The sequence below is a fragment of the Cornus florida genome, unplaced genomic scaffold (assembly GCF_030987335.1).
Source record: "Cornus florida cultivar Cherokee Brave unplaced genomic scaffold, ASM3098733v1 CherokeeBrave_3.0.0_Hap2_Chr03, whole genome shotgun sequence".
NCBI lineage: Eukaryota > Viridiplantae > Streptophyta > Magnoliopsida > Cornales > Cornaceae > Cornus > Cornus florida.
The window spans coordinates 61,740,474-61,766,115 of NW_026775573.1; the positions used below are offsets into that span (position 1 = coordinate 61,740,474).

Sequence of the window (25,642 nt, forward strand, 5' to 3'; positions counted from 1 at the left end):
CTGAATTGTTATTTGCATTTCTTTTTATATGCTTTTTAACAACTATGCTTGCTCGACATTATTTTGATGTGAGCCTGCTTAGTTGAGTAATATGCACTCATGGTATTATCAGCGTTACTTAACTACATTTTTGTTGATGAACATTATCGTAGTCGCTGAGTTTAATGAAGCGGCTGAAACAACTCTGTTGTTTGAAAATTTGTTACAAATAAAGAATCTTAAAATCACTTATACAAGAAAGGGAAATAGAATATTTGATATTCCTAAGTTAAGTGATGCCTACTATGTTGGAGGAGAAGACTATCACAAATGTACATTGATTTTGACTGAAGGAGGCTCAGTTATGGATCTTGCAGTAAGTTCTCACTTTATGTACATTCAACTTGTATGACTTATCTAATAAATGTAATGAACACAATCTAATATCTTACAAATTTAGACAAAACCAAGTTATGTTAAAGACATAACTCTACCTAAAAAGTGTTCAAAATTTTCTGTGGCATCTACTGACCAAAATACCTGAAAAGGACATGTCTTGGTCAGAGGTAGTACATTCCTACCTCAATTTCTACTCAATATAAGATTGCTTTAACATTATCATTTCATATGGCATCATAGTTTGTGCTTTTCTTTAGATGACTGTAGTATCATTGTTGTTTATCATATTATTCTTATTGTGCTCGGAAACTTATGTATGCAAAAATTATAAGTTAGGCCTTTAAGGGACATACCATGGTAATCTTCCATCATATTAGATCTTCAAGTCCAGAGTCTCTATATCACTGAAGGGACTTGTAACTTGCAAAGATCTATGTAATAGTATGGTATTAAGAATGGTATGTAATAAGTAGTTATGCATTCAATTACTGACTGGCTCATGTTCTTTAACTTCCTTTTATTCCTCTGACCAAGATAAGTCCTTTATGGGTATTTTGGTCACCCATAGAAAATATTGGATACTTTCAGGTAGAGCTATGTTTTACAGATAACTTGTTTTTGTCTAGATTTATGGATTCTATATATGAGTATTTCATTCAGAAGAGTAGATATAAATGTAATGAACACGATCTGCTATCTCAAAATTGTTACGAATGACCGTGCCATAGACTCTATGGTCCAATTCTTATGTCTGTTTATTTGCAACGAAATTTGGGACAACAAATTATATCATATTTCAAATGCAAATATAGTGCATTGCCCTGTGATGTGCATTCCATATTTCATATGCAAAGACTCATCAACTTATGTAGAATTAAATTCAAAAGACTTGGATAATATTGGAAGGTGAATAATTTTAGTATCATTATCAATTGCTGGCTAAAGCTACATATTTCACTATTTTTTAATTATCTATACAGATTCCACAATATGTATGGAATAATCTTCAGACTCCACCAAACAATGATTTTTATTTATTTTTTTATCGGTGATATATCCAAATAAAAAATAAGAAATAACCCCCATTCCCATATGCCTTTTAACCCCATTTTCTTTTCACTTCTTAGAATGATGTGTTGCTAAAAATCCCCATACTTTTCAACACCAACAATGAAACCAATTTTTCAATCTTTATTCTCTTAACCACCACCACATCCACAATGTCCAATTTTTACTCAGTTACACCTACTTTACAAATGACTATAATTTCCGTAGTTGGAAGTGACTATTATAGTGTATTTGTCAGAGTGTTTCTCAATTTCATCATAGTGCTTTATTTGAGATGGAGAAATCTTCAGTTGAGTTGGAGTTATGAAGAGATCCATATTCGAGTTTAAGCTATGGTGTAGCACGTACGTTAAGACATAGTCTGATCACGTGAAGAATTGGGATGCTTAAAATTGCTTATTTTGGTTTACATTTGGCTACTGCAAAAATAGAACTGATTCCAATGGGGTGGAATCGGTTCCACCTGGACGTGTAGCTTTTTGGCTTTGGCTACTGCCAAAGTTGAATCGATTCCAATGGGGCAGAACCGGTTCAACTTGGCAATAAGTTATTGGAAGCTGTGAGAAATAATTACTTAATCAGTTTTGAAAGTCAGAAGATTTGGGGAAAAGGCTGAAGACTTGGGTAAGAAGTTGTACCTGCTATTTTAGAGTTGAAGACGGGTATGGTAACTCATTCTAGGCAAGTTGGGGAATATTTTTCCAATAAAGAATTGGGTTTTGAAGACTCTATAAATAAGATGAGTATGAGAGGTTTAGAGATAGAGAGAGAAGAGATAAAAGATGTAAGGGGTTTAAGGGTGATTGCTGTGAGGAGTGGGTAGAGTATATGTAATTCTCAAGTGTATACATGTAACCTTAAAAGAGATGATCAGTGAGTGAGTGGGGTTTTGACATGTGGTTGTATATTCTCTTCTTTGATTCATAATAATGAAAATCTCTCTCTCCACAGACGTATCCCTAGAGTTGGGTGAACCATGTAAAAATAGTCTGTGGATGTGTATGATTGTTGTTTGCGTTGATATGATGTGATGATATTTCCGCTGTATGTGATGAATAAAGGATTTAACTCTCAACAACAACCTATCATTAAGTTGGTTGGAGGGAGTTATTTTTTCCCAATAGTATTTCCATTGACGGGTAAAATGTAAAAAGCAACAGATGCACGGAGTTGAGAATAATGATCAAATTAAGGAAATCATTAAAATTCTTGGTCTATAGTTTGGAAAGGTGCATTACAGTACTCTTAAAAATATGAGATACAGTCACTTGATGATTATGGCAGATCAGACAACTTATTTGTTTTCTCTTCACTACAATTATGTTTTATGTAATATATTAATTGCCAATGGGGGATTGACATGTGTTTTCTAGCAGGATCATGATGGTTCTCACATCAAAGGCCTAATTATTAGTTTTATTAATACATTTTGGCCATCACTCCATCAAATTCCATATTTCTTAACATAATTGATTATGTCGACCGTGAAGGTATGCAATTGCTTATGAATTACCAAATATCTCAATCTTAATCAAAGTGAATTTAATTTTCTTTTGTGACAGGCCAGTAATACAAAAGAGATATTATCTTTTTATTTCATTTGCACAAACCATTCAACGTGTGCACAAACTGGTCAACGTGAAAGCTGTATTCCTAAAATGCAGTATTGCCTAGATACCGGTCAACGTGAAATGTGTAGGCGTCGACGTGAAATCCTGTTACCTTGACATTTTTATTCAGACAACTTGTGATACCCCTCAGATCCGAGACACGGGTTGATCAGGCCAGGCCCAAACCCGAGGGATATCAAACAATTAATACTTTAATGAACACGGAATACAAAAATGGAATAAGAATAAATATCAAAAGCTGAAAAGAATACTAAAACATAATCCTTGAAAATTAAAATACTTAAGTCCTAATAATTCAGAACCTCCATAAGTTTAACAACTCGGGAATCCATCTCTAGTGGACCCCTATTAAAAATCCAAACTGAATTAAAACAACTGAAAGAACATCCTGATAAAAGCTATGGAGAGAAATCCTACGTCGTCGGTAGAGTGAGTAGAAACCTCTGCTCAGCATAAACACGTCTAAGTCTGGAACTGTCGTGTACCTGAAAAATAGAAGTGGGTCAGACCCACGCGCAAGTTCTATACTACTACAATCCAAACAGAGGCCCGATACGCATGTACATCCTAAACAATTCCACAATAGCTAATAGTCCGTAATTATATATATAGTCACACTAAAGGACTCTCACTGGACTACAGGCCGGTCTCAACCTGAATAAAGATAACATGCTAAAACGCACACAAGGTGGGCATGTGTACCTAAACCTAAACAGGGTATACCTCTAATCATCGTATCCAACTATGCATCCCAATGCATATATGCTCCCTAACCGTCGATCCTGAGACTCAAGCTCATATCGAGGTACCATAACAATATATTTAAAATCCATCCTAAATCCTAGTAGTGCCGTTCAACTAATCATTGCCATGACACTGCAATCAATAGGACTTAACTTTTAGTTAATCCAATTCTTAATCCAGAGTAGGTAGGTTTTGGTATTTTGAATCCAAACCGTCCCTAGTATACCACCGTCCCATACCGGTGTATACTATCTAATCATCCAGCAGTTGATAATATCAACAATTAAAGTAAACATCAACTAAATCCATATCTCCATCACTGATACTAACTGGCATAGTGAAAGCATCAATAAACAGAATTAGCTATATACATAAACATGTTCAGTTTTATACCCAACACTGATACTAACAATCATAATGTAAGCATCAAGAAACATAATCACCATATATATACAAACCTACTCAGTTTAGATTGTTTCATAAAATCTGGTAACATGCCAAGTTTAAATCTTAATAGCATTCAACATCCAGCAGTTGATATTATAGACAGTTAAGGTAAACATCAACAAAATCCATGCCTCCAATAATTGATACTAGCAGTGATAATGAAAACATCAACACAGACTTACAGTATACACATAGACATGCTTGATCTGTAGTATTTTCACAAAATCCAGTATAGTGCCAAGTTTGTTTGAATCTTTAAGTCACTTAACACCAATTCATCCAACACAAATATAATTCAAACACGTGAACATGATATATGATAAAACATGTTATAATTATATTATCTGTCTCAGAAGATTACACATTACAGAGAATTAAACCAATTTAATTCTTCCGATTCTAACCACAGTGTATTATTTTGTTTACAACGTATACTGTTCAAGTGACAATCATAATTAGATTGTTAACATGCCTCCTAAGGTCTTAGAATTGTCTTTAAGTATCATCCATACACCTCACACATAGTCCTAAACCCAACTGAAAACACAGAGAACCAACCACTGCAACTAAAACTGACTGAAAACCAAAAAAAAAATAAAAAATGCATCAAGGAGATGTCTCCCAAAAGTGGAGCCGCCTCCTTTAGGACTTGGAGCCAGCTCCATATCAAAGGGAGCCACCTCCACATCAAAGGGAGCCGGCTCTCTCCAAGGGAGAGCCGGCTCTCTCCCTTTTTGCCTTGTCTTTTTGCCTTCCCTCTTCTTTAGACATCTTCTGCAACTCCTCTGCCCTATGCTATGGTTTCCAGAGGTTGCAACTCAATCCTAGTAGGTTCCCAGTCCATGTTTTAAGTCATTAACACATTCCATACATAGGTTTAAGCAGAGAATTAAGCAAGCAGATAACATATTTTAACAGGTTTTTCAAGCATACAACACATACTAATATGTTTCAGTTTTAAGCATGAACAGAGAAAATTTATAATTGATTCAATTAATCCTAGAACTATTTAAGAATGCAAAAGAAACACGAAGCCTAAGGGAGAGAGTAAGGATAGAACATGCCTTACACCGACATCCGTCTATAATCTCCGGTGAAAGCTCTATTTCTTCACTTGGTTGTTTCCCTATACGTCTCCAAACTTTCTGTGTCTTACTATGGCGTAATATACTTCTAAAACTCTAGGCAGACACCGTAGATGAGTATTTATAAGCCACACTAATCCTAGGCTCTCTCAACCCTAATTGGATTTACACGGCCCATAGAGAAATCTAGGTTAATCAATGTCGGCTACTTACGAACTGTGCATACCTAATGGAACTATAAAACAGTCACGTGGAAACTAACTAAATTTAATTAAATAAAAGCATACCATTAATCAATATTTAAAACAACTAATTAAAACAAAAATATTCAAATAAATTAATTACAACGAATAAACCAATTAATCAAATATTCAATTAAACAAAACAACAGTAAATTAAAATAACAAATAAATCAATTAAATTAACACATAAGCACTTCAACAATTAAAAACGCAGTTTAAACAATAAAGTAAATCCCATTACTATCCTTTTGAAATTAGGGGTATTACACAACTTATGCACAGGACATTTCAGTACAGGACATTTGCACACACCTTATTTTCATTCTAAACATTTAAGTAAATGTCTCCATTTACGTTAAATTTACAATGTAAAGAAGGAAGTACTCCCCATTTGGATTCAATAAAAAATATAAGAAAATTAAAATCCAACTATATAAAAATGTAGAAATTTAATTTTAGTACAAATTTGGATTTCTGACAGTTTTGGTAAAAATGAATCCTTATGTAGACCAATGTAGAATTGATGAAAAAATCTTATAAAATCAGATTTGACTATTTGAAATATAAGGAGTAATTACCGGGGAAAATTATTTTGAAGTAAACATTATTTCAAAAATCCATTTTTCACACTTAGCCATTTTTCATACTCAGCCAAAAACACAGTTTTTCATCAGGTGCATGATGAGGTCCTAATGTCCTTTACCAAGGCATTTTAATGGAGGCTTTATAAATGAGTAATAAGTTCTAAGCCTTAGACTCTACTATCTATATACCAAAATGAATGATGTAATTGATGTGCATGGTCCTAGAATTTTAGGTCAAGTGTTGAGTTCTTTCAAAGCTTATACAAGCTTGAACTAACCATTCTTTAGCAAATACTCCATATGCCAATTATATATGAATGAAGTGCATAGTCTATTGCTAATGTATATAGGCGCATGTGGATAATGATATGATTTGCATGGTCCTATAAAAATGTGCTTCAAATGGATTCATAAATACTTTGATATTGAATCCTAAATACTCACCATACTATCTACCCTTTTCTTCATGTTTTATCTATGATCGTGTAGGTTTTGAGGTAGTGTTGCTTTCTTTCTTCCTTTGAGTTGCTTTCTTGTTCATTGTAGTCCAAACTATCTTTGGATGGACTTTACATTTGGTTCCTTATAATTTCAACTCTTCTTTGTATACATTTCTTTCATTGATGTGATCTTGAATAATGAAATACTTGGAATGATCTTTATAGCTCCATTGAGATCATTCTTTAAATATAAATAATCTATATAATACTCAATGTAAACATTAGTCCTTAAATACCATTAATGGTTTGTTATCATCAAAACAATTAGATTATCCTTGGATGAAATCCTTAAGGTTAACAGTACTGTTATCTGTGAGTTGTGTCATATTGTTATCTGTGAGTCGTGTCGTATTGTTATATGTGAGTCTTGCCATGTTGTTACCAATGAGTCGTGTGTGTGTTGTGTAGTAACAGGGGATACCTGTGAGTCTGGTGTTGTAATGGGGGATACCTATAAGTTTTATAATGAGGGGTTACCTGTGATTGTGTTGTGTAACGGAGGATACCTATAAGATTAGGTGTGACAGGAGATGCATGTGCACTATTGTTCTAGTTATAACGGAGGCTACCCATGAGCTTTGTGCAATATCTGGTTTACCTGTACCAGGATGGTGGACAAGTCCAATAGTATGGTTCTAGATTGGGGTGATACTGATGATGGTTGGTGTATGAGCCTTAGGGCAGGATATAATTCGAGATATTTTGTATGGGTTTCATGTTGTAATGTTGTACCGGTTGTAACCATTAAGTATTAAGGCAATAACGTATTTGTATGACTGTGTGTATTCACAGACAGTTTTATTAGATAACAATGTGTATTTTATGAGCAGTTGAGCTCCTATGTGTTGATTTTGTTAATAGATTGATAACAGAAGGGTTTTTAGCTATGTTTCATTAAAGGTTAATGATGTGGTTGTTTAGCGTTACGTAATTGTTTCTATGAAAGGAAGGTCTAAACTACCGCTTATAAGGTTTTTCTTTGAGCAGGATGGGACGCGACGTCTTAGGATTCATTGTCTAGCCCCTAGCATTTCGGGAAAGGGCACTGTTCTATATTATGTATGGATACTAGGCATATGAGTTGCAGATCAAGCTATTTTGCCTCTGTATAGTTCTTATTTCTTGGCATTTCGTATACAAGGTATCCACAGACGTGTGTTTAGTTCTGTCTCGGGAGCAGGATTTGTTCTTTCTTCTTATTGATTCGATCTTGGCAAGGACATTATTACCTGTGAGTTTCGTATCTCTATATAGGAGTTACGTGCGTCAGCGGATAGATGGACTTTTATAAAGTTCTTTTTTTATTAGGGACCCCGAGTAAGGATCTGATTTGGATTATTCGACTTACCTCCATGGAAAGAGGTGAAGCCCTTGGTCTTGTGGGATTTGTTCAGTGGGGTTATGATCGATACGGCATGAGATGTGACTTATTTATCAGTGTGTACGTCTACTTGGGGTCTTCATGCTAGTAGTGGTATCTAGTAGTCGTGATGCAACTTATATACTGAGGATGGTTAGATCATGTGTCGTGAATCGTGTGTCTAGAGTTAGACGTAGAAATTGGTATGTACGTATACTTGGGGATTAGACATGAGGACAAGAACGATGTTGGTGTTGAGGTAGGATCAATGATGGGAATGGCCTAGCTAACCATTTCTCTGAGTCAGTCTTTCTTTAACGTAATATCTGGTCAAAGGTCAACAATCATTGCTTTTAGTGTGATTAGTGATAGTCAAATTATGGTGTGGTACGTTGTGTACGTGTGATTGTAAGATCCCATTTTAGAGTGAGCCACATTTAGGATTGATGGTATTCTTTGTACATGTTCAGGTGACTTGTCGTGGATGGTGGTGTACGTGGTATGGGACTAGGTGTCTTAGGAGCTTCAATTATTAGATCAGTTGATCCTTGAGCTATGCTGATGGGTTGTTTCTCGAGTTCCTATTGGTACATTTGATAGGTTGGATGACCTTTTCGGTTACCGTTGTGGGTGTTCACCTATAATATAGCTATTGAAGGCAGTAGTTGTCAGAGATGGATTTAAGAGTGTCCTTGGGATCACGAGTTAAGCTCGCATGTTGGTTCATTGGACGGTTTTGTAACCATTATTTTTGTGAGCCTTAAGGTGTTTGGCGCGATGGGGTAAGGCACTGCTAGCTGAGCTTACTTAGTATGGGATCCAACAGTTTCCTAATGGAATGTCTCGTGTGGATTGCGTTGATGTGATTTTATGTTTCGGATCAGTTTTGACCTAGGTTGAGTGTTTTTCCCTTGATCTCATGTGCGGAAGTAGATGGTTAAGTATTGTGGTGATTTGGATTCAAGGATTCTTTTCGTGATGCGTGTATTCGTGTGGGTTGACTAAAGTTGTCGTTTGTGGATTTTATATCAACTAGTGGCATGTTCTGGTTAGAAGGATAATGATCTAATGGTTCTCAGTGGCTCGGTGGAGTCACAGAGTTTGGTTGAGGGCTTGTGCCTCGTGTGCTTAGTATGTGGCGGTGGAGAGTTTTTTTCGGCACAGGGCATGCTTTTTCATTCAGTTAGTTATTATGGGGGATGAGATTGCATGTGACTGTGGTAACTATTCGGTTGATGTTGCGTTAAGTCACAAGCACAAGGTTGCGAGTGACATGGGACGTAGGATTCTTCGTGTTGAGATTTTTAGTATAGCATGTTGCGTGGGGTATTCGGAGACGTACTCCGTTTTTGTATCCTTTTGTCCATCTCTTGTGAGGTGGGTTGATTTCGGGGAGGAAATCTTTTAAAGTTGGGGGGATTGTAATGTCATCGATCTTTCCTATTTTTTATTTTCGGGAATTTTTTATTTTTCAGATTATTTAATTTTTTCACCTCGTTTTGTGTCTCAAACATCATGGGGTATGCCGGATGAGTTCTGAGAGTTGATTGAAGCATTTCTTTGAGTTTGGCACTCTTAGAAATGCATCGTTTGCCATATTGGCATTTTTTTATTTTTCGGGCCAGAAGGTCCCAGGCGGGACCCATTATAGGATTTTTCGTGCACTGGGGTATTTTTCGGTGCCATTACATTTCATATTTATTTATTTGATGTATACTTATGTGGGTTTATGGTTAGATGTGTGTTTCAATATGTGTGTGTGTGTGTGTGTGTATAAACACAAGGGATACAAAGGAAATTTTTTTTAGTAAGCTATGATTTTACTCCTTAAAGGACCACATATGCTGATTTGTGGCTTATTTTCTTCCTTCATTTCATGCTACTCCTTCTCTTCCCATACAAGACTTTTTCTCTCTAAAAAAAAAAAAATCTTAAGTTTCAAGCTTAGATTTCTCCATTTTTTTTTTTTGTTGGAATTGATTTTTGCCATTAAAGGCAAAGTTTTAGAGCTCGACGAGGGCTTCATAGTGATCAAAGCAGATTCTCAATTGGGTGATTTTGAGCATTTCGAAATTTGGGGATTTTGGGAGTTTTAGCTAGATTTGTTGAGGTAGGGGTTTATAAGCCGTAAGTCCTTGGATTTTTGTAAATTAGCCTCCTAGTTTGTGATCTCACATGCTTAAGTTATAATTTTTAAAGCATGATCTCTATGTTTTATGAAGTGAAATGTGTTGAATGCCATGGCTATGTGAGTTGTTGTAAAGACAAGTGTTTAATGTATGTTGTACTATGATCTACTTATGTAAAATGTTGTTTTTGTTAAGTGATAACATGATAATTGTGGTGTTGTAGTTTTTTTTTTTAATCTTGCTATATGATTGAGGTTCAAAAGCATGGAATTTCATAGTATTGGGTTGCATGTGGCATTCATGCATTAGCATGGGGTAAGAAAAGAGGGATTTGATTTGGAAATAAAGGAAATTATTTTGAGTAAATGTTTTGGAAACGGAGAGTGACATCTCATTGCATGGAATTGCATAATATTACATTTGTGATGTGTAGGTTGTATGTGATGGTATATTTTTTCCAAAATAAATATGACTCCTTTCTCTATATGCCATTATTTGTTTGAATTCACGGGATCATTAAGGAATGCATTTTAGGCACTAGCTATTGAGCCGTTGTTCTCACCCCATTATTATCAATTTTTCAAGACTGAGAAGAGGCGGAGTGGATGATTTATCTTCACCATTGTAGACCATTTAGGAAGTGACATTTGATGTCATTATAATCCTCAATATTTGTAGTGCTTTGAGCTTAATTATGTTGTAATTATATTTCTTCTAATGGCAAAGATGTAATTTTTATTATTTTGGGGTATGTAATTAGTAGCTGTAGGATTGCATCCCTATAATGTAATTTTTACAAAACATTGTTCTAACGTTGTAATAATATTCGCAATAATCCTATTTGGGTATATAAGTATGTTAACGTTGTTTTGTTTGTGCGGATTGCATGGGGTATAAAAAACACATATACGTAGTTTTTCAGTGGCAATTTATAGTGTATTGGTGGTAGTTCTAATGATTGTAAATTTGGCGGTGAGTGGAATTTTTGGCTAAAAAGAAACGGATAAATACATGACTAGCTAGAACCAGCACACGTTGACTGGTAGCTCTTTTTTTTTTTACTGTGAGCAATTTCACCGTGGATGTCCCAAACCAGTCGACGTGTAATGAACACACGTTGACCGGTTCCTGTTTTACACATTTGTGATTTAGTTTTCCTAATTATTCTTTATCACCCATTTAAAGTTGCTAATAATTACTATATGGCCCAATAAAATACATTAATTTTATTTTAACCACGAAAATAACCCTATAACCCTTGAACTTCATCATAATCATTAGATGACCATAGTAAATGACCATTTTACCTTTTTGGGTCTTAAACCATCATAATTATGTTCAAATGACCATTTTGCCCTTATTGGGTCTTAAAGTATTAATTTAACGAGAAATGACCATAGTACCCTTACATAATCTCGAGTTCGGGTAAGGACCCGGTTAGTAATTCGGACCCCCAAGTTTGGGTCGTTACACTAACGTACTAGTAACCATCATATGCTCAACCTCATACCCGTATATGTATATACATATATCTAGTAATCCGTAACACACATCATGACATAACCATGTTCTTTCTTTTTAGTCATCCTTTCATATAACACATACTTGCAAAACTTATACCCATCACATTACCATTAAAAACATGATCGCACAAATCGTGCTAACTACTTTTCATTGCCATGTACATCATACTTGTCATCTTATCACGAATAACATGCTTCTATCATTAACAAGTAACTTAACAAATAAACACATAGTCCCATGACCATATTTTAGAAAATGCTACAATTTAATCATATAAACAATTTACACATAAGCATTCTATATATATGCTTCTAAATTTCATACACCTTTCATTTACATGGTCATACATTTAACATATATCGGCATTTAAACACATAAGCATGTAACAAGCAAGCATGCTTTTCAAAAATAGTAAACACTTGAGCACGAAACACTTAGTCAAGGCAACTCAACCTCCTACCTAGTCTAGGTAAGCCACTGCCCGTTAGGGCTGCAACTCGGGCTGGCCTAACTCGAAATAATCTGAGCCCAGGCCAAAATTTTGTGGGCTTGGGCAATGTTTTTCTAATTTCAGTTTGGGCCTTGGCTTTATATTTTGAGCCTGAATTCAATTCGGGCTGGGCTTGGGTTGATATGGATGAAACTCGAAGCCCAACTCAAGCCCGAAAATATTATATATATTTATAATTATACTTAAGCACAAGAGTGTAGTAGTCAAGTTGGTAGTTGCTTGGAATTTATGTTTAAGGTTTTAAGTTCAAGTCATGGGTGCTTCTTTAATTGATTTACTTTTTACACACAAATTCTTCTAAGGTGGGCTTAGTGCGGGCTCGGGTTGGACAAATTATATATTAGCTGGGCTTGGGCAGCTCGGCTCAGGCTGGGTTTGGGCTGAAGATTTTTTATATGGGCCTAGCCCGAGATGAGTGCCAAGCCCGCCCAACCTGCTCGAGTTGCAGCCCTACTACTCGTCGTCCGAATGGTATTCAAATCATGCTCTGATACCAAATCTGTAATGACCCGAACCCATGGATACGAATCGCTACCCGGGTCCTAACCCGACCTGAGGACTCCCTAGGTTAAAATGGTCATTATGCTCCTTACTAAGTGTGAGGAGTCATAATAAGGTCACAATAGTTGTTTCTAACCACATCGGTTCATGAAAAAGGTGAAAACCCTAACTTCGGGTTCACACCGAACCTCTAGGGTTCACAAGGGTAAAATGGTCATTTTGAGTCATAATTATGAAATGATACTAGTACCAATGGAAAGAGGATTCGAAATCTTTCAACCTGAATTCAAGAACGGCACAATTCGGGTTAGAAACAAAGAAGATATGGTCAGTCAAAGTTTAGTCATTAACTAGGGTAAAATGGGTATTTTGATGACCGATCGTGAATGGGTGCGATTGATTATAACTACTTAAGATCGATCGTAAATTATAGACTTAGAAAAATTTCTAACAACCTTGAATATAGCTCTTTATCGACCGATCGTGAATATTTACGATCGATCATAAATCCCAAACCTAGAAAAAATTTCAAAAGCTTCAAAATTGGCTTTTTGTCGATCGATTGTAAATGTGGGTGCGATAGATCATATATCCCCTGAATTTTTCTTCTTTTTTTTTCACCAAAATGCTACGGTCTAGTTACTATGCCTCCATTTTAATAAATGATACATCACTACATCTCAAAATCTGTCCCTAAGCACCCATAAGACATAAATACATAACCAAAATGAATTACAAGCATAAAACAAGACAAAGGGACATAAATGCTCCTAGAATTGCAATTCATTCCTAACTATCCCATTTCATCCATTAGATACAAAAGATATATTTATGATACATAATTACATGTCCAAAAAGAATAAGCGTACGTCGCCTTTTAAACGATTACAAAATGATACAAGTTTGAATCATGTTTTACAAAACTAATACATTAATAAGAAAAGATACAAAAGAAACGATTTTTCAACTTCAACTACACATATAGAGAAATGTCATCGATTACCTCCTTCCTGTGACCTGAAAAATAACAAAGGAAGGGGTAAGCAATAAGGCTCAATAGGAGATGCCTAAGACGCCAACTTTGGACTCCCTTGAGCCACATAACATACATTAGGATTTAGAGAAATCGAGATCATGCTTAGGGGTTTTCATAACATTTGAATCACAAATCAATCTCATTAATAGTATTTAACTTATCACAATATTGCATGGAAATATAATGCAATACATAATCGTCCCCAAACTTGGTCTCTACCGACCCTAACTCATACTTAAAAATCGATAACTGACTTTACTAAGGTGAGATTAAGTAATATCCTTGATTCCAAATCCGGCAACCATTTGGGGCCTAGTAATAAACTTTTCACGTCCTAAACTGGCACGCACTCCTTCTAAGTCGAATTAGCACCGGACTCACGAAAATCTGGTTTATTTTATAAAAATCAATTTCATGCCCTTTCTCTTTCAACCTTTCCACCATGCCACGCATGCAATTCAATTTCATCAATTTGATTTCAATCTCAATTATATGATAATAATGGCACCAACATGGCATTCTCTACACCAAGGAAATAAGTATGGCATTTTCTACAATTTAGCTACAACATTGGCATTTTTTATATAAATATCAACTACAAGCATGTCATTTTCTAAACTTTAGCAATAAACATGCTCCTCATAAAGATCATATCAACCCAATCAAGTTAGCACTTAGCGTAGAATAACAACTTTTTCAATACATGTGAGCATGATTTCACATACATTAACATACCAACATTATCTTGCTCATACTTTACACTAAAGAATAAAAATAGAAGAATTTATGGCATAATTGCTCAATAAAAGATAAAGCTTAGCGCATTAGAAATCTCTACCTCAATGGAGCAAGCCAAACAAGCTCTTAGGACAACCTCAATGGAGCAAGCCAAACAAGCTCTTGGGACAACCCCAATTTCGAAATCCTCAAAACCCTAGCATCAGTGGAGTCAAATGAAAGCTTTTGACAAGTGGAACAAAACTCTCTTCTTGGTCATCATCAAAATCCTACCCTAACTCTCTCAAATGGAAGCTTGAAAACATGGAAACATAAAATGTATAGATATAGAGGGAGAAAGAAAAGAGATAGAGAAAGAGAAATGCGGAAAATGGGAGGAAATGAAGAGGTTGAGCTTGTCTTGCAAATGGTTTTGTGGTCCTCCAAGTGTGAAGTGTCAACCTTAGGTTGGTTACTAACTTTTGCTTAAGTGACCATTGTGCCCTCACTCTTCCATTGCAGTGCCCATCAAGTCCCCAAAATATCTACCTCAATGTATACTTCTATATATATGTGTATGCATGTAAAATGCCAATAATGCCCCTTATTGAAAGTGGCAAAACCGGGAGAAGTTCCCGAGCTTGAAAATCGTCCCGACTTCTGAAAAATTCTAAAAATGATCCTGTCATTTGAAATTGGCTTAAAATAAATAAAAATACATTTTTAAAACCCTCGGCTCAAGAAAATAACCTAAATGGGCCTTTGGGTCGGTGTGGCATGCAAAACAAGGTACAAAAAATAAATAATATAAAAACTCAAAAAAAATTCAGGAAAATCCGGGACATTACACACACCCTCATCGTCAACCATCCATTCCTAGTCAACAAGTAAAAAGTAGGTTCTACCAACTTACGTAAAATGCAATGAATTCCTCAATGACAAAAATAAATGCACACAAGTATATGGAATTCCTCGCAAATGTCGTGAATGATAAATGTGACACTAATGGAATAAATGAAAAGTGTCAAAAAATTCCCGAGTACATGACCCGACTCGGGCCCATACCGCCCGAAAACTCAAAATGAACAAAAAAATAATAGGGAAAATGGAAAAAGAAAACCAATCCTCTCTAATCTGATAACCTAATTATTTTTCTTTTCCCCACGTTTATTTTCTCAAACACCTTTTATAACATATAAACTATGTCTTTTGTTTGGAATAGTTATTATCCCATCAAAATTATCGTTGTGAAATCACAGGAATTATAGCCGTTGAAGGCAGAAAACAGATTATCTCTCTATTTTTATTTTATTTTATCTTTGTTACTCCAATATATGTTGTTTAATCAAAGGAATGAAACACACACACACACACATATATACTTTGTGGAACATTGTAAGTTCGCAACTTTTGGAGAATTATGGATATTTATATATATTTTTTATTATAAAGATATGATATATAAGAATATAAGAAAATAATAAGATGTATGTAACCAACTTTTTGGTTCCCATTTTTTAGTTCATAGAACGTATTATACATGTACATATTTATATTCGTATTTTTACGTTTTTATTTTTTTTAATTGAATTTTTGTAACATATTTTTAAAAAAATAATAAATCAAATTATACTCATAAGTTTTTGTATTTGATTTTTTTCCACATGTATTTTGCTAACTATGAACACAATCACTATTTGATCGGTTGGACCATCCCCCATTATTATTTGAAATTATCTAATTTTTTTATATTTTTTTCTTCCTAATTTTTCATATTTTCTTAGAAAACATAAAATAAACTAGAGAAGTGATAGGTCTTCCGACCTCAATTGCCGACTCATTCTCCGAATACGACGTGGTTGGAAATGAGTCGAAAAGAAAGAGATATTTACGAAATTTTGTTTTAAGAGTTTTAACGTAATTCAATCACGTTATATTCGAAAGATAATCGACGATTGAAATCGAAAGACCTATCATTTCTTAATAAACTATCCTCCCTAATCTCTCTAATTCCCTAAAAGTGGTTAAGTGACGTTTACAAAAGTACCAAGTGTTATTCTATGGCTTAATTAGTAAACTACCCGGCTTGAGCGGGTTTATCGGTGTTTGAGTCCCCTTTCCATTTTTTGTGACAATAAAATAAAATGAATTTACCAAAGTACAAAAGGTTTCTACTATTTGCCTTATCTTAAAACGCACCGTTTAAGTCGACTCCGCAAAACGCACCGGTTTTATGATTAACTAGCAGCAAACCCCATTCTTTCAGGTGGCTTTCACTGCTCGCGAACTGGAAGATCCTAACATCAATCACCAATGGCTGCCATTTTGGCTCGCAAGTCTCTCTCTGCTCTTCGCTCTCGGCAGCTCGTAAGCTCTTCTTTTCAACTCTACAAATATCTATATCTACTATATCTATATCTATATCTATATCTATATCTATATCATATATGCGAACAAATTTTAAACATGTAATTGCTTATCCACTATTACCAAATCAAACCCTAACTTGGGATAATTTTCTCATTTTCTTTTACCTGATTGAGACCTTATGAAATCGGAGTAATTCGTCACTCCGAGTTCAAATTTGATTTTTAGGGTTTCAATGTTTTTAACAATTTCAATCATGCAATGTTTGGGAGCACGGAATCATGACATTGGAATTGGTGAAACCTTATGTACTAGTTTTTCTTCAATTCCAATTCCTCCCCTGAGAAAATGATTCATCTCAGGCATGGATATTATAATTCTCAGTTTGTAACAAAAAGAATTAAATATTCTGAAGCTGAAAAAAGGAGGATTGATAGAGGTTTGGAAGCCACTGCCAGGCTGATTTACAATCTATATGGAGTGGGTTTTATCCCCACAGTATCATTATCTTGATTAATGCTGTTATTTTAATCTTTATGATCATCTTTATGGAATCAAGACATTGGAATGGGAGAATACATTGAACTAATTTTACTTCAATTCCGATTTGAAGGCATCCATTCGGTGCTCCCAAATGAAACATCAGTGAAATTACTTGCCAAAAAATAAATAAATAAATAAAGGATTCAAACATTCGGATTATGTAAGAAGATTCATATCCTATAACTTCTGAAGCTGAAAAAAGGGAAAAATGCGCATCCTTCGTAGAGGTTTGGAGTCACTGCTAAGCTGATTCACAATCTATATGGAGTGGGTTTCATTCTCGCAGTATCATTATTGTGATTAATGCTGTTATTGTAATCTTTATGATCATCATTTGTTGGTCATTATTATATCTATAGTCACCGTCTTCATATTGTCAGTCTAATTATGTGAAAGATTTCTAGTAGTATGTCGTATATCCACTGTCACTATGACTTGGAAGGATATTCTTTGATGCCTCCTCTCCTCCCTCTTCTTGTACATGTTCGGTTGGCTAAACTGATTATCTTTTCTTTTCTTTTTTTCTCTTTACCTTTTTGGGTAAAATTTATAGGCTTTGGCAGGACAAGTATTGCAGCATCATAACAATTATGGGATTGTGTTTGGTACACGCTCATTTGCCACTAAACAGTCATTTTCCACCGATAAAGGTATGCTCTATGCTCTCAAGTTTGTCCATTTTTTGATCTCATGCATAAACAATATACATACTATATTAGCTAGACATATGTACACATACATACATATACATGGGAGTTTAATACTAAGCGTATTGTCAACATTGAGACGAAATATTTACAAACAGCCATATTATGTACATTCCTTATAGGTTGAAAGATAGGAAACGCAAAATGTGTCATATTAAAGTTTGTAGCATCCATCCTATGACCTGTTGCCCAATTAACTTTTGGTCTTATGATTAAAAACTATGTACTAAAGAAGTTTAATGGCTAACTTTGGCCTTAGTGACATTCCTCAGTCCTATGACCTGTTGCTGAATCATTCCAGAATACTTATGATAAATTAGTGCCAGATTCACTAAAGCAATTTTTTTTTATTTAAATTAAGATAGAAATTTTAATAGTTATGTAGCCCAATGTTTTACTATTTCACACTCAAACTAGACCGTTCACTCTTAGTAGTTATATTTGGTTTTTTGGGTGTGTGAGTTTCTTGCCTGTGAAAAAAAAATAGTTTCAGCGTTTTACAACAAGAACCAAATATTTGTAGTTTTGCATGTTAGGAAAAGAATTTGCTAAGACTTTTCCATCTTGCATGTATTTTATGGCCCATAATCATTCTGAAGTGTGCATTTATTCATGTATATATATATATTTTGATATGTGTGGATTTATTCATATATAAAGGGTAATGGCGACATCATTTTATTGTATGTTTCAACTATCAACGAGGTTCATGATGTGGTTTTGTCTCACAATTGTACACTGAATATGAATTTGGGAAATGATTAATTTGAGAAATGCATTAGTAGCATGTGAATAACATTTCAATTTTATTTATTTATTTATTATTATTATTTTTTTCTAGTTAGTTTTTACTGTTTTATAATGTGTTACACTGGTGAATCAATTGTTTGAAATGGAGAAGCTTAATAATTCAGAGACTTTAGGGTACACTTTTCCAGAGAGATGTATTTCAGGTGGATATCATTCCTTTCGAAGTAGATTGAAGAGGAAGAGAAGAATAGCAAAACAATTTAGAAGTTTGCAATTGTAGTTTGGATATGGAACACAAATAACATGGCCAATTCTTGGAGAAGCATTGACATAATAATATAAATAAATATTTGTACATGTATATTGACTATATTCATTTATGTCATAATGGTATACTTTTGGTTGCTTTATGAAAAATTCTATGCTAAAGTTTGCATGTGGGAGGATGAGTTAAACAAATATCATGTATATAATTCTTTGCTGTATACAAATTATAGTATATCTGTATTATACTATTATGTCTCCTTCTTAGAGTTATGCTCCTTTTTTTTCTGAAAAATAAAATAAAATAAAATTAAAAGTGTGCTTTTAATGCTTGATTTGTTTTCACTGCATCTACAATATTAAAATTCTGTTGGAGGGGAAAAAACTTAAAGACACATTTAGAATGAGTCTAACACATTTGTAGAAGTTGGAAAGTGTCACCAACAAGATGTCAGACACAGTCACATGATTCCTCATAAGAAGTATCCGTGCTTCCTAGTTTTTGGTGTTTATTACTAATGTTTGAAAGACATAAAAATTGAAGAGAGAAATTAAACATGAAGAACACAAGGATAGACACACAAAGCCCAAAGGGCTACATCACTGTTATTATATTCTCTCTTAATAATGTTTACAATCAGGACCTTTATTTATAGGTGAAAGAATACAAGTGATAAATATGGAAACTACATTGATGGAAGATTTCTGAAATCAATCCCATAAATCACTCCAATCAATATTCTATCATAGGCTTAAATCACTCCTAGGATATTCTCCAACACTAATGATAGGGTATTTTGCCTCCTTGATAATTGGATTTTTGATGTAAAGCCATTGCACATGTAAACTCATGCTAAAATGGAATTGTTCTGCATCAATGTCATCCTAAATATAGTGATGCCAAAGCAAGATTTTATTGTTTTATTTCCAGGAACTTGTCCATTCATGATCAGAAAATCCTCAAAAAATCAGATTCTTATTGTTATTAACTTGCTATCAGAACTCGGTGTGAGAGGATTTAAACAAGGAGGCCAAAATATATGAATATTTAAATTGTGGTTGACGGAGATGTATGAAGCAGCAGGGGAAAGCTTGGTGTGATCTTTAAAATAAGGGCTACAAGCATCTTTTTAAAGAAATTTCCATACTTGTGGGGGAAAATTGTCAAGTAGGTTCCGTTTGTGAAAGGAAAATGGGTAGGTTGTTAACCAAATTTAGGTCTACCTAACGCCTCTCGCCTTAAACAACACCCCACCGCCCCCCCCCCCCCCCCCCCCCCCCCCCCCTTCTCCACCCCACCTCCCCTCCTCCCTACCTAAAATCCCAAACCCAAAGAAACACACGCAGAGACAACTTGTACCCTTTTCACAATTGACCCAACCAAGTGTTTTCTTTTCTTTTAGTGTATTCTACAAAGTCCATAAAGATTGGTCAACTCAATGGTTTGCATTTAGCTTTCATATATTTTCATACACTTGGAATGAAGCTTTCTGTTTTCTTTTTAACTGTAAAATAAGCTTCAGTATCTGCTAAGAAGGATTTTTTTTTGGATTTGCTCCTGCTATGGAACCTGTATGTTGGAATGCATGCGCTTGTATTGTTACCAGGCATGTCTTTCCCTCATTTACGTGCCTCTGTTTTTAGTTCAGTTACTCTCTATTTTACTATACTTCTAAACTTATTTACTAGCCTTTCCATAGATACAATTCTATGTGAAAATTAGTAGAAACAACTAAATCAATAAAATATTACATTCATGTGAGAGGCAGCTTCATAGGTTGCATATTATCTAGTTTAGCGATGATTTGTTTACTTTTCTAATTCCTTTTGTGAGCTAAGAAGCAACTGTTGCTAATTATTATTGTTAGTCTTATAATTATTCTTTGGACTAGGATCCTCGTCTCTCCCCTGTTTTCCCTAAAACTAGATCCGAGGGTTAAAAGAATGCCATGTCATTTGAGTAACTTACACTATAACACTACACTTATTTTATGCCAAATGTATTCTTAACGTTTAATGGAAGACCTTTCATATCAGACCAAAATTTCCAACCTTTTTAATGCTTCAATCTTTTTCTGAAATTTCCTCGATTTATCATCTCTTCTCAATCTTCTCTTAACAGTTCACACTTTGGTTTGACTCTGTATTTGAGATCAGATTATAGATTTGGGTGTTTCAAATACCTAGGTCAGTATTTGAAGAACATCTCTCTTGTCTCCATCAAAATCCAAGTTCTGTTGCCCAGAACAACTATGATCACGGTGGCCATTAATAATGCTATATCTATGATAGGAATAGCAAACCATTCATTACATATCACCATTCTTTTATTCCCAATACACCTGTAATTCATCTTTGTTCAATTCTTATAATGTCTGACAATTGCTATAAGGCCAGAGTCTCTACAAACCCTAGAGCCCACCTTTTCATCTGTTGCTATCTTGTCGGGGAATTCTTCTGATGGATGGCGAGATGGCATAGCAGAGAGAGATCGATAGATATTGAAGCATTTTTTGAGTGAAAAAAATCTGAATAAAGAATTCTTCCTTTAACATTAGGAATCTGTTTGGTGCCCAAAATGGTGTAGTGTTGTTATGTAAGTTACACAATGACATGGCTTCCTTTCAAATCCTTAGATCTAGTTTTATGGAAAACAGGAGAGAGATGCCGCTGGAGAGGATCCAAATACATTATATATATGTGATATTGTGTGGGATTTGGATCCTCTCCAGTGGCATCTCTCTCCTGTTTTCCGTAAAACTAGGTCTTAGGGTTTGAAAGGAAGCCACGTAATTGTGTAATTTACTTACAACACCACCTGTTTTGGGCACCAAACAGATTCCTAATGTTAATGGAAGACTTCTCTGTACAGATTTCTTTCACTCAAAATATGCTTCGATATCTATTGATCTCTCTCTCTGCTATGCCATCTTGCCATCCATCAGAAGAATTTGCCGACGAGATAGCAACAAAGGAAAAGGTGCAGGCTCTAGGGTTTATAGAGATTCTGGTGTTAGAGCAATTCTCAGACATTATAAGAATTGAACAAAGATGAATTAGAGCTGTATTGGGAATAAAAGAACGGTGATATGTAATGAATGGTTTGCTATTCCTATCAGAGATATAGTGTTATTAATGGCCACTTTGATCATAGTTGTTCTTGGCAACAGATCTTGGATCTTGGATTTTGATGGAGACAAGAGAGATGTTCTTGAAAATACCCAAACGGCAAACCTGACCTTAGGTATTTGAAACACCCAAATCTATAACCTGATCTCAAATACGGAATCAAACCAAAGTGTGAACTATGGTTGAGAGAAGTGATGATAAAGCAAGGAAAATTTCAGAAAAAAGATCGAAGCATTAAAAAGTTGGAAATTTCGGTATGATATGAAAGGTCTTCCATTAAACGTTAAGAAGACATTTGGCATAAAATAAGTGTATTGTTATAGATTAAGTTACTTAAATGACATGGCATTCTTTTAACCCTTGGATCTAGTTTTAGGGAAAATAGGAGAGAGATCTCTCAGGAGAGTATCCTAGTCCTTATTCTTTTTTGTTTATGGTGAACAAGTGGCTTGCTGATTTTCCCTACCGAAAGAAATAGTCAATTTCTGATTTTCAGTTTCCTTATTAACATTGAAGCCGATGTCCCCTCATTCCACTATGACTTCCAATAGCATTGGCCTTTTATTTCATGTTGTTAACCCCTGCTGAATTGAGGTCAGTTGCAGAACTTGCTTAGGCTCAATGAACCATTCTGTTCCTGAAGCAGTAATATGTAGCACCCTTCAATTACCAAGTAATTAAATTTTAAGCGCAATTAGCATTGCATACAAGTCCTTTTAGCTCGGTAGAGGGATCTGTTATTTCAATATATTATTACCATTACCATTTTCATTGTCTATGATATCTTCAGATCCTTTGTTTCAAGCATAGTTTTGTATATCCATAACTACTATCAGTGATTTAAAAGTATTATAATTATAGATCAGGAAAATTTATACATTTCATTGGTACGTGCACGAGGGTTATTCACTATTTACGGATTAAATATATTTATTTTTTTTGGGTCTAAAACTGCAGATGATTTAGAAAGGGAGAAACTCGCCAAGGAGATCTCCAAGGATTGGAATTCTGGTAAAACCTTTTGAGAAGTGGTCCTGCATTTTTGTCTTTGCATTTCGATTCTACTACTGTTTCCTCTGTATGTAGTTTATAGTTAGCAATGCTTACTGATTAATTGCAGTGTTTGAGCAAAGCATAAATACATTATTTCTCACTGAAATGGTTCGTGGTCTGATGTTGACACTCAAGTACTTCTTCGACAAGAAAGTTACTGTAAGTTCTATTCTCATTCTCCGTCATAAATTATGGACGGCTGAAGTCTGAAACTATCTTTTGTGATTCAGATAAATTATCCATTTGAGAAAGGTCCTTTGAGCCCTCGTTTTCGTGGAGAACATGCCCTCCGACGCTATCCAACTGGAGAGGAACGGTGCATTGCCTGTAAATTGTGTGAAGCTGTAAGAGTTTAACTTTTATGATTTTAAGTTGAATAATAAATAAAGAAAAGCTTGCTAAAAAGGAAAATGAACCGGAGATTGTTGTAGTGATTTCTATTATGCTTAGTGGCAGGTCTTCTCAAGGAATGGGCATTGCGATCTTGAGAAACTAATTTTTAGAATAAATGATGTGAAATATTCTTCTCATACTACATTAAACTAGGAAAATTCTAAGATGGAGACGGAGAATTCATGTGTCCAACCCCATTCATATGATATTGAGGCAAGGATGATGATGATACTATATTAAACTAGTTAGATTGCTTTACATAAAGCAGACTAGAGACAAGTGATGCATGTACATAATCCCAACTAGCTATGATCAAGGCTAGTTGAGTTGTGTTGAGACTTGAAAATTTTATCGTTACAATGTAAACTCAAAAAATCATTCCCTACAAGGGCACTCAATTAAGTTGAGATAGTTTAGTGAGTCTTAGCAAGATTGCCCTGGTATTAGAATCATCAATCAATTTGACTTCTATAAATGACAGGTGTTGATCGTCTTGGTATTAGAATCCTCATTGGGGCCTTTTCTATATATATATATTTTTTTATTATTATTTTTTTGTGCGGCTTAAATTTGTTAGGTTTAATTGAACTGTTATGCACTAAACTTCGACATCTTGGCGTTGGACAAATAATGACGACATTATGGGCTGATGATAATAATAGTCAGCTCGTGTATATATTGCACAAGTGTTCTTTCTCAGAAGCTTGCAATTGGCTATACTCTGGATTTTAGGGTTGGCATTTTTTTCGTAATCAAAAAGCCATTAATTTCTGCAATGCTGACTCCAGAGTCCCGATCTCAACTACATCTGTCATGTGTTCATGTAGTCCTTAGTCTTGGGGATTTTTCTTCTTTCATTTTCTTGCCTATATTATTCTTTATATATTTTTTCGGAAACCAAATTTAATATATCGGAGTTCAATTAATTTCCAGTATAAGTTTTAAGCCTCAGTGAGGCTCACATCTATCTAGTTTAATATGCCTTTGCTAGTTAGCGTATCCCATGAATGTTGGTTGTATAACAGATTTGTCCAGCTCAAGCAATCACAATTGAGGCCGAGGAACGAGAAGATGGAAGCCGTAGAACCACTAGGTAAAAGATTTTTGCTTGTTACTCTCCTCTCTCTTGCTCTCTCTCTCATAAGTTGGATTTTGCAGGTACGATATTGACATGACAAAGTGCATCTACTGTGGATTCTGCCAAGAGGCGTGCCCTGTTGATGCCATCGTTGAGGGGCCCAACTTCGAATTTGCGACAGAGACTCATGAGGTCAGTTAGCAAATTCTTCCTTGATAGCCAGCTGTGACACCGGTTTAAGAAGGAAGTGACTCGTGTATTCCTCATTGTAGGAGCTTTTGTACGATAAAGAGAAGCTACTTGAGAATGGAGACCGATGGGAAACCGAGATAGCGGAGAATCTCAGATCGGAAAGTCTCTATCGTTGATGCTCTGATGAAGTGATGATTACTTCTCTGTTCCCTGCCTACCTTGTAGTTGAATTTTCCCGAGTTCTAAAACTGATAAATAAGCAGATCTGTTGGTGGGTCTTGATTATTTTTGGGATATAATGCAGTTGATTGACTATTTAACTTTTCTTGTTAAATTAGTGTACCCTACATTCTGAAGGATTAATCAACCTTGGTAATGCAAGGTAAGTTTTTGTTTTGTAAAATTGATACCAATTGCAATTCATTCTTCCTGAGTACCGAGACTGACTGGTGGCACTTTCAACAACTTTTTAATTTACAAATTACCAATTTACTTTTGTTGTTTTGAAAAAGAAAAAAAAAAAAGACGTTTTCGAATAATAGTGTGCATGGGTGAGTGATTAACTGATTGTGGCAATCTTTTACTCTATAGTTGCTGAAATTGTGGTGATACCCTGGCAAATTACAGGTTATTTTTCATTCACAAGTTGGTTTTGTAATTTAGCCCGGTTTGGATTCAAAGAATTTGAGGGCATTACCCGGTCTTGTTA

General features: G+C 34.9%; 1 protein-coding gene across 1 annotated transcript; it reads left to right on the forward strand.

The window, feature by feature from the left end:
- Positions 1-16,665: 16,665 nt before the first annotated feature.
- Positions 16,666-25,356, forward strand: LOC132300649 (NADH dehydrogenase [ubiquinone] iron-sulfur protein 8, mitochondrial-like). The gene is made up of 8 exons (XM_059797830.1): positions 16,666-16,824; positions 17,921-18,017; positions 23,175-23,228; positions 23,338-23,429; positions 23,501-23,614; positions 24,689-24,756; positions 24,822-24,933; positions 25,014-25,356. The coding sequence occupies exons 1-8, from the start codon at positions 16,771-16,773 to the stop codon at positions 25,107-25,109; spliced, it is 687 nt and encodes a 228-aa protein (XP_059653813.1). The 5' UTR covers positions 16,666-16,770; the 3' UTR covers positions 25,110-25,356.
- Positions 25,357-25,642: the final 286 nt, after the last annotated feature.